General features: G+C 38.3%; 1 protein-coding gene across 6 annotated transcripts in view; it reads left to right on the top strand.

Moving 5' to 3' along the window:
• The first annotated feature begins 2,549 nt into the window (after window positions 1–2,549).
• The window catches only part of LOC117989536 (transmembrane protein 151B-like), a 38,828-nt gene continuing 32,217 nt past the window's right edge, over window positions 2,550–9,160 (top strand). For all 6 annotated transcript variants that reach the window (XM_069503707.1, XM_069503706.1, XM_069503709.1 and 3 more), the window contains exon 1: window positions 2,550–2,875. In XM_069503707.1, the coding sequence (XP_069359808.1) occupies window positions 2,825–2,875 (51 nt within the window). In that variant the 5' untranslated portion in view covers window positions 2,550–2,824. The remainder of the gene's footprint in view (window positions 2,876–9,160) is intronic.

Genomic DNA, 9,160 nt, shown 5'->3' with positions numbered 1-9,160 from the left:
GAATCACCTTCATTGATGCAGCGGTCGTATCTCCTTCTGGATACCCATCAATAGGAAACCACAGGTTCTCATGTAGCAAATAATTTAATCATTTTCAATTTCCAAGTGGGATATCCTTCTCTAGTTTTGACATTATGAAAGGAAAATATCTTAATACGATTTTTCTTGTTCGCAACAAATAAAGCAACTATGGACAATTACTTTTCCACTTTTATTTTTCCACCTAGAGCCCTTCGTGCTGATAACGTGTTGGGATATTTAGAATTTATCGGAAAAATATCAGTAAAAGGAAAAACTTGATATTTAGAATTTATCGGAAAAATATCAGTAAAAGGAAAAACTTGGACGTCCTGTTTGAGATATATATTTGAAGTCAGTGAATATGTCATCGAATGTAAAACAAAAAAACTCTTAGAAAAAATAAGAATAAGAACATATTTAAATATAAACAATTTAGTTTACAGCCAGTTCCAACACGGACAAACATCAAAAATGCGTATGTAGATAGGGGACCAGTGCCTTCGACGATGCCCAGTGCCAACGCTACGATTTCCGGTAGGTACGAGGTGCACTATTCTAGTACCTTCGTAATAGAAATGCCACATCATACTAGATTCTAGAACGTACTTACGCAAATATAAGGGAAAAAAATGTTCAAAATGCTAAAACGAAGAGTAGGTAATAAAACTTCGTTCTATGCGTGGCGGTACACCGACAGAACCGAGGCATATATTTTCCCACATGAGCGAGATCTATCTTTTTGTCTACTATCTTTTTATGTTGCAAACAACTGCGAACATTTCTCTCCCTTAAATTAAATGGTTCGCTCAGGACAAAGGATATCCTTTCAAAATTTTTTTGACGCGGTAGAAACAAAATATTATTTTGACCTTTTTGCTGTGAAATAAAAACGAGACTTTCCTATTAGACAAAATGAAGCAAAGATATAGTTTTTGTTATTTTTATTTGATAAAAATTTGACTGCAAACTTCTCTGGTGGCAATTAGTGACAATGAACTCTAACTAAGATAGAAATACTTGTGCTAGCTGGAACTGGTATTGCAGTTTTATATATTAAACCCATATGTATAGTACGCGACAGGTTGAAATGGCAATAGGGAAGGGTACACCGTGCACACCTGCACAGCCCCCGCGCTAATCCGGTGCGGGCGAGATTGAGTGACGTGCGGATATGTGGGGCGTCTCCCCGCCTCATACCCCAATTGTCAACCTCTTGCGGACTATACCTTAAAGGCTGTTTATGCCAGAGCAACACAGTGCAATATTGAGGTATGCCACAAGGCCACACCACAGTAATTTAACTGAAAAATAATGAAAATTCACGCGAAACACGAAAATAATAAAACTTTTTACCTTGTCTTAGTATAATTTGAAACACTACTAATTTCCTGCAATTATAGCCCTCGCATTCAAACGTAATTCAATTGTCAACGGCTGGCTGGATCATTTAAGGCGATTGCGTACTAGAGACAAACCGCAAGACAGAGGCGCAATAGACGCTAGAGGAATACCTACACAATGCTTTTTTATAGCAGAGGCACAATAATATATTATTTTCTCATTCTCTCTCTGTGTATCGTATTCCTCATTGCTGAGGGTCTTGATCCCTTTCTATTAATCACTAAATGGTAGAGATTTCCCTGGGATAATATTTCGGTTGGATCCCAGATCTTTCTGCATAGCAGGTCTGGATTAAAAAGCGTTAATAACCTAGTTGTTAAGATGTTGGGCGGTAAGATCGCGGGCACCACCTCATACATGAGAGTTCTACTGTATAATGTTCTCAAAGGTGTGTGAAGTATGCCAAAAAAGCACCTCTTCTGGACGTGTGAGATATCCTTTACGGTGCATTGTTTTTTTTTATTTTTATTCATTATAGGTATACGCTTGACCACAATCACACCTGATGGGAAGTGATGATGTGGCCTATGATGGGACGCGTTTACCTAGAAGATGCCTATTCACTCTTGTTTTAAAGATACCCGGGTTGTAATTGGTAGGAAACACATACTTATCGCGGAAGAGTATTCCAAACCTTAGCCATACGTATTACGATTAGTCCTTGTATATTACCATATTCATAATGTAAACCTGATTAATAACTACGCCTCGACTCCCAAGGATGCTTAGAAGAAAAGAATTTGTGTCAAGGCTCAATTTACAAACGATTCTTTGCTGCGCCAGCTTTATTTTTATTGAAAATACTAAAGACTCTTTTGACATTTTTCCTAATTTTCCTCTTTCACTCTTTCTCTTAATCACGGCAATTAAAACGCACAGTTAAATCTCCCTCATAAAGAGCCTTTTTTCGTAGAGTTCTGGTTAATCAATTCATCGCCTTGCAGCAGGTTTTATTTTTTAGAAAAAGCAAACTAGTTTGAAGGCTTTCAGTTTATTTACTTATGGGAGAAACTACAAAATAATGGCGCTTCTAGCCGTTGAATAGAATTATACGTGTTGCCATAGTTACGGGACGCCGCAAAGCTTTTGCCCGCCCTCCGCAGACCGCAGTAAGCTCCCAACCGTTATATTGCACGGACGCTTTTTACATAACGCTCTAAATTATTCGATGTTATTCTTTATTTGTGAATACTAGTAATTTTTTAAATTACTAATTTAAATAATTTTAGTAAATGCAAGTTTAAAAAAATATTTTCTAAAGTTGCACAATGACTGTTTGCGGACGTAGAACTTTGTTAGGGCGAATTTGGATGCAGTTGACGTGTTTATCTGTGAGGCTCAGTGTGTTGTGCTCGTAAGCCATGAAGGCTTTGTCGATACAATTTGTGTGTAATACGGAAACATGACGTCCCAGGAACGAGCGAACATTTTCTCCGACGATGACGACGACCTGGTACGTTTCGACTTTCATGGTACGGTCACAGTTTACGACACTTAGGGAACTTATATATACCAAAACGTCGAGGCTTCGATTTCACTGGTAGGCGTCAAATATTACTTACATTTGACGCTCCAGGCTATGAAACGAATATTTTTTCTTTGATTTCACGTCACACATAGCTTAATATTTGGCATATCGTCGCTTCAGGATCAAACCAAGGGCTCCCGGACTCAAGTTCACTCTGGCACGGTTATGTAAGCTGCAGGTATCCCCGGTTTTGGGCCCGATCCAAGAGGGGTCGAGTCTCGACGTTGTTACATAAACTGGAATCTGCAGTACCCGCTGAATATTTTGCTTCTATAAATAATGCAGTATTTCTGAGGCAAGCTTACGCTGCGAGGGGAAAGAGTCCTACACCTTCAATACTTAATTAATGTATTGGTTCCGTACCCGAAGAATCTCAACGGGACCCTACTACTAAGCCACCGCTGTCCGTCCGTCTGTCTGCCAGCGGGTTGTATCTCATAAACCGCAATAGGTAGAGAGTTGAAATTTTCACAGAGTATGACTTTCTATTCCTACTCAACAACAAATAATAAAAACCAAGATGGCGAATTTAAAAATGGCCGCCATGCATACGATAAGGTATCTACGAACTGTCGAAGTTCGTAGCAATCGTAGTATTTCCGTAGTATGTGAGGATCCTCCAAACTTTTTATGGCCAAGGTATAGGTATCCTTTACGATTCCATCTGTTGCGGAAGCACGTAATATTGAATATTTTATTTCCTGAAAGAGATTTAGTTTTTCATCGTTTTTTATAGATGTTTTTGGGAGAAACTGATCTGATTTGAACAGAAGTGAGTTAAAAAACCTTTAAATAGCATGAATTTTTGGGCCATAAAGTTATAGTTCATACGGGTAGACACTGCACTGCAAAACGCAAATATAAGATATACTTACCTCCTACTTTACGGCGGTATATTACTTATTGTGTTTTTGTAATGTTATTGTGCTAGTGATAGCTTAGTGGTTAAAACGTCCGCCTCCTAATCGGAGGTCGGAGGTTCGATACCGGGCACGCATTTCTAACTTTTCGGAATCATGTGCGTTTTAAGTAAATTAAGATATCACTTGCTTTAACGGGGAAGGAAAACATCGTGAGGAAAACTGGCACACCAGCGTGGTAGACCCTTTCTCATTCTGAGAGGAGACCCGAGCTCTGTCACACGAGTAGATATATACTCATGTGGCTCTGTAGTGAGCCAGCGATGGGTTGATCATGATGAAGATGATGAATGTTATTGTTTGTCACACATCAATAAATCTATTTTCCAGTACGAAAAAAATAACAACTTTCGTCCCTTTTCGAGGAAGAAGCATAAAATATTAAGCAGGTATAAAATATGTGGGCAGTGTTAGAAAATACTGTTATTTTTCTTTGTTGCTTTGCCTCATTTATGTTTTGTTTTCATATATACAATTAACGATACCTATGTAAGTGGGATCTATTTTATCGTCGAGCGAAAAAACACGAGATGAGAAATGTAACTACGTAAAAAAAGATAAATTTATTTGAGATTTTTTTTAAATAATAATAATAAACTTCTACAGCTTCAAGAGAATGGTGGGTAATTTAATGTACTTAACTGAATATTCTGTATAAATAAATAAAAATACAAGAAAGACATAATATGGACTGTGAAAAGCTAGTGGGCAGTAATAATAACACACTTTCCCAATAATAATATTAGTATAGTTAGTAGTTACTGATAATAATATAATTTGCACAAAACAGCTAATTCCATTCTTCTTAGTTCAGTTCAGCCTTCAAACATAGCAATATTATTATATTCACTTACTAAACTTTCCTTTGTTTTCGAACGAAAACGTGATATCCATAATATAACACGACCTTGGCAACGTACACGTTATTTCAGAACGTGTTCAGTGTAGAGTTCTTCCATACTTATGCGTTTTTAAAGACTAATAAAAGACCGTAACGAGGTCTTAAGTGTTCTCTACATTTTTATGTATTCGTAAGTACCATTTTTAGTATGAATGCCTAGCTCAGGGACATGCTAATAACACAACTAGGTATAGTACGCGACAGGTCGAGATGGCAATGGGACGCCCCGTACACCCGCACGTCACCCACGCCGCGTTAGCGCGAGGGCTATGTGGGTGTGCGGGGCGTCCCGTTGCCATCTCCGTTATCATCAGTCATCGTCGACGTACCACATAGGTACTATATATACTTATTACTCATGTAGCTGTGTTTGGTACTTGGACGATCATCGTGGCAGCGCGGCGTTTGATAGACCTGGCCAGAGATAGAGGTCAACACTTGGATATCCACATGCCACCCACATGCCAATCGATAATTTGCTTGCCTTCTTCCACTCACTTTTATCAGTGTTAATATTATAATAATATTAGTTTTCCTACTAAAGTAATATTGTGACGTAATAAAAAATATTTCATTTTCACAAAAGTCACGAGTAAACCTCACTCTGAAACTGGAAAATTAATATTTCATTAGCAGACCTTTTCAAAGGAGTCACTCACTTATTATATTTTTCCTTTCAATGTTATTAAGTTACCTACGGAGTGGGAGTTCGTAATTACGGCTCGTGTTTTTTTGTAATTTATTATGATATCACGACCTTAACGATGCTTCGAGCAAATCCCTATAACAAAAATGAGAAAAAACATAAAACGTACCTACTACCTACATAGAATTTCCTTTCATTTTTTCATTTCATTTATGTATTACTAGCGGAAGCCCGGCGTGTGCTACTACAGTAAGAAAAGAATGTGCCTAATGCATTGTTTTAAGGTTCGTACGCACCTGAGCGGCGCGGCGCGGCGCTTCAGTCCGACTGCAGAACGCTTCACCTCAGGCCGCTCGACGGTGCCTACCGCACTACAACTTCAGTACGCGGCACCTCGCGTCACTTGCGCGTCACTTTTACACCCGTTCGCGTACGAGCAACAACGTCGCAAGATGAGCGACAGTGAAGAGGATTTGATTATTATTTCTTTGTTGTGCAGAAGAAGAACGAATTATCGAAGAGAAAAAACCGGCCAAGTGCGAGTCAGGCTCGCGCAATGAGGGTTCCGTACTACAGTCGTATGATTTCGATAATTCAAAAACTATGATGCATAAAAATAAATAAAAATCTGTTTTAGAATGTACAGGTGAAGACCTTTCATATGATACCCCACTTGGTATAGTCACTCACTTCGAAAGTTGAAAATACTAATTATTAGTTCATGACCACAATTTAATTTTTTTTGTGTGATCTAACCCTAAATTCACGGTTTTCAGATTTTTCCCCAAATGTCAGCTATAAGATCTACCTACCTGCCAAATTTCATGATTCTAGGTCAACGGGAAGTACCCTGTAGGTTTCTTGACAGACAGACGGACAGACAGACAGACAGACAGACAGACAGACAGACAGACAGACAGACAACAAAGTGATCCTATAAGAGTTCCGTTTTTCCTTTTGAGGTACGGAACCCTAAAAAAGAAGAAGAAATGGATTGCTGACATACCAAAGTCACGCTATCAAGAAGGATATCACATTTTGTTTCCTCGCCTTCTTAATGACTCTGTACCATTTCACATTTACTTCAGAATGTCGAAGACAAAATTCTATATGCTATTGCCTAATAGTTTTTGTGGAAATTACATTAGAAACAATAGGTATACCACACAGGTCGGTAATATAATCCTACAAGAAACCTATGTCCAGCAGTGGACATATCTATCGGTTGATGATGATGAAGATGATGATAGTTTTTATGGAAATTATAAAAAAATATTTATGCATATCCATACTTATATTATTATCAACGCAAAAGTGTATTTGTCTGTCTATCTACTAGCTTTTCACGGCTCAACAGCTTAACCGAATTTGATGAAATTTGGTACAAAGTTGAATTACATCCCGGGGAAGGACAGGCTACTTTTTATCCTGGAAAATGAAAGAATTTCCACAGGATTGTTAAAGGCCCATTTATATGAAGTTTGGACCAGAGGTAGCTTGCATTCCGGGAATTGACAGAGGTAGGCAACTTTTTATCCCGGAAAATCAAAGAGTTCACACGGGATTAAAAATCTAAAAAAAATGCAACTAGATGATGCCTGCGACTTCGTCCGCGTGGATTTAGATTTTTCTATAGGTGAGCACATTTCCGGGAATTACCTACTAGTACCTATATACCTGAGATAGATTATACCCTGTAGGATAAAAGTAGCCTATGTGTACCTACACATAGGCTAGTTTTATCCCGAAAATCAAAAAGTTTCCACGGGATTTTTAAAAAACCTACATCTACGCGAACGAAGTTGCGGGCATCAGCTAGTCCCTTAGGTTCTGTGGAAATTACATTAGAAAAAGCATTTTCGCAAAATGTCTTTGTTTTATGTGCAATAGAATATATAAAATAGGCAGGTAAACACAGGTACATATTATATCTAAATACCTATATAAAAGAAAAAGGTGACTGACTGACTGATCTATCAACGCACAGCTCAAACTACTTGACGGATCGGGCTGAAATTTGGCATGCTGGCTAGCTAACTAGCTAATATGACGTAGACATCCGCTAAAAAGGGATTTATGAAAATTCAACCCCTAAGGGGGTAAAATAGGGGTTCGAGATTTGTGTAGTCCACGCGGACGACGTCGCGGGCATAAGCTAGTATAATATAAATACAAGTACAACAATAGGTAGGCATATTTCCGAAACTATTAATTCTACCTAGATGAAGTAGGTAGGTATAATATGTACATAATATATTATAGTTATTTAATCAGGATTATTTTTACCATTGATGTTTTCTCATAACGCTCGGAGAGACATTTATACATTTAGACACTGGGAAGGGGGGAAGCCGACATCCTAGGGGTTGGGACCTTTGAGGATATACTTCTAAGAGCATGAGGAACACGTCATGTGTCAAAAATTAAACCTACGTTATTTATTTTGAGGTCTATCTTGCCGATTCTTGCCTGTACTTTAAATACCTAACAAGATGCGCGTGTATCTTATTCGAGCGACGTACGCATACTGAAGCGCCGCGCCGCGCCGCTGGGTATGTCGCACTAGCGTCACTGCACTGCGCGTCGCTTCAGTGCGCTTCAAAATATTCTCTCCAGCCGTGCCGCGCGGCAACGCGCGGTGAAGCGCCGCGCCGCGCCGCTCTAGTGCGATATGCGCCATACAAAATGATAGAAATGATATTTTGAAGCTCTGTGCCGCGACGTGAAGCTCACTGAAGCGCCGCGCCGCGCCGCTCAGGTGCGTACGAACCTTTAGTGTTCAAACCCATCTTCACATTATTGCGTTTCTAATAAAACTGGTTTGGGGCACATATTTTGTTGGATGGTTTCAAAGTCTATAATGGCACAGGTAGAAATGTGTTGTATATATTAGGATTATTCATGAATACTTAAATGGTAGTTTATATTTTATCTACGATTGTTTTTGAGTTCCTGTACCTCTGTGATTTTATTCAAATTATGAAGTAGGTACAAGCTCATACCACACGAGTAGATATACCAACAAAGTCTGGTTTTTAAGACGTGTCAGTCGGCATAAAAAGTGCCCAATATCCTCCTCAGCGGCAAATTTCATCATTATCGATTCAGCGGTTGAGCTAAACTATCACGCTATATACCTTCTGTCCCAATAAGAGCCAATTTACATAGTTTAGTCTACATCTACGCAAAAAAATGGACAAAGAAATTGTCTGCCTGGTCTGGCCCCCGGGGAAAAAGAAAAAGAGGCAGACCGCTGGAACGTTGGGCAGATGAAATGGCTAGCATAGCGGGAGAAAATTGGGTCAATAAAGCTATAGACAGAAAATTGTGGAAAAAAATGGAGGAGGCCTACACTCACAGAGAGGTCCTTAATAAATAAAAAAAAAAAAACTTAATACATAATATTAATAATAAATAAAACATATATATATAGTTACTTAACATTAAATCAAATAATACATATAAATAATAACAAACTATAGACATAAATAAAAGTGTGTGTTAATAAGTGTAAGAAACATTATTAAGGAACAAAAAGGCTATAATAAAATAAAATAAAAAGTCTACATCTTGTGGCTTCGATTATATTAATGTACAGACTGCACCTCTAATTTCCTTTGAATCGTGATTGATTGGTTTCCAAAGTTGCAAATTAAACAACGTTTATCCATTTACGTAACAAGATGCCTAATTGACTTAAGTTGTAATTGGGATTTGGGAACTAAGACAATGATAGATAACGC

The sequence above is a fragment of the Maniola hyperantus genome, chromosome 16 (assembly GCF_902806685.2).
Source record: "Maniola hyperantus chromosome 16, iAphHyp1.2, whole genome shotgun sequence".
NCBI lineage: Eukaryota > Metazoa > Arthropoda > Insecta > Lepidoptera > Nymphalidae > Maniola > Maniola hyperantus.
This window is presented reverse-complemented; position numbering and strand designations above follow the sequence as displayed.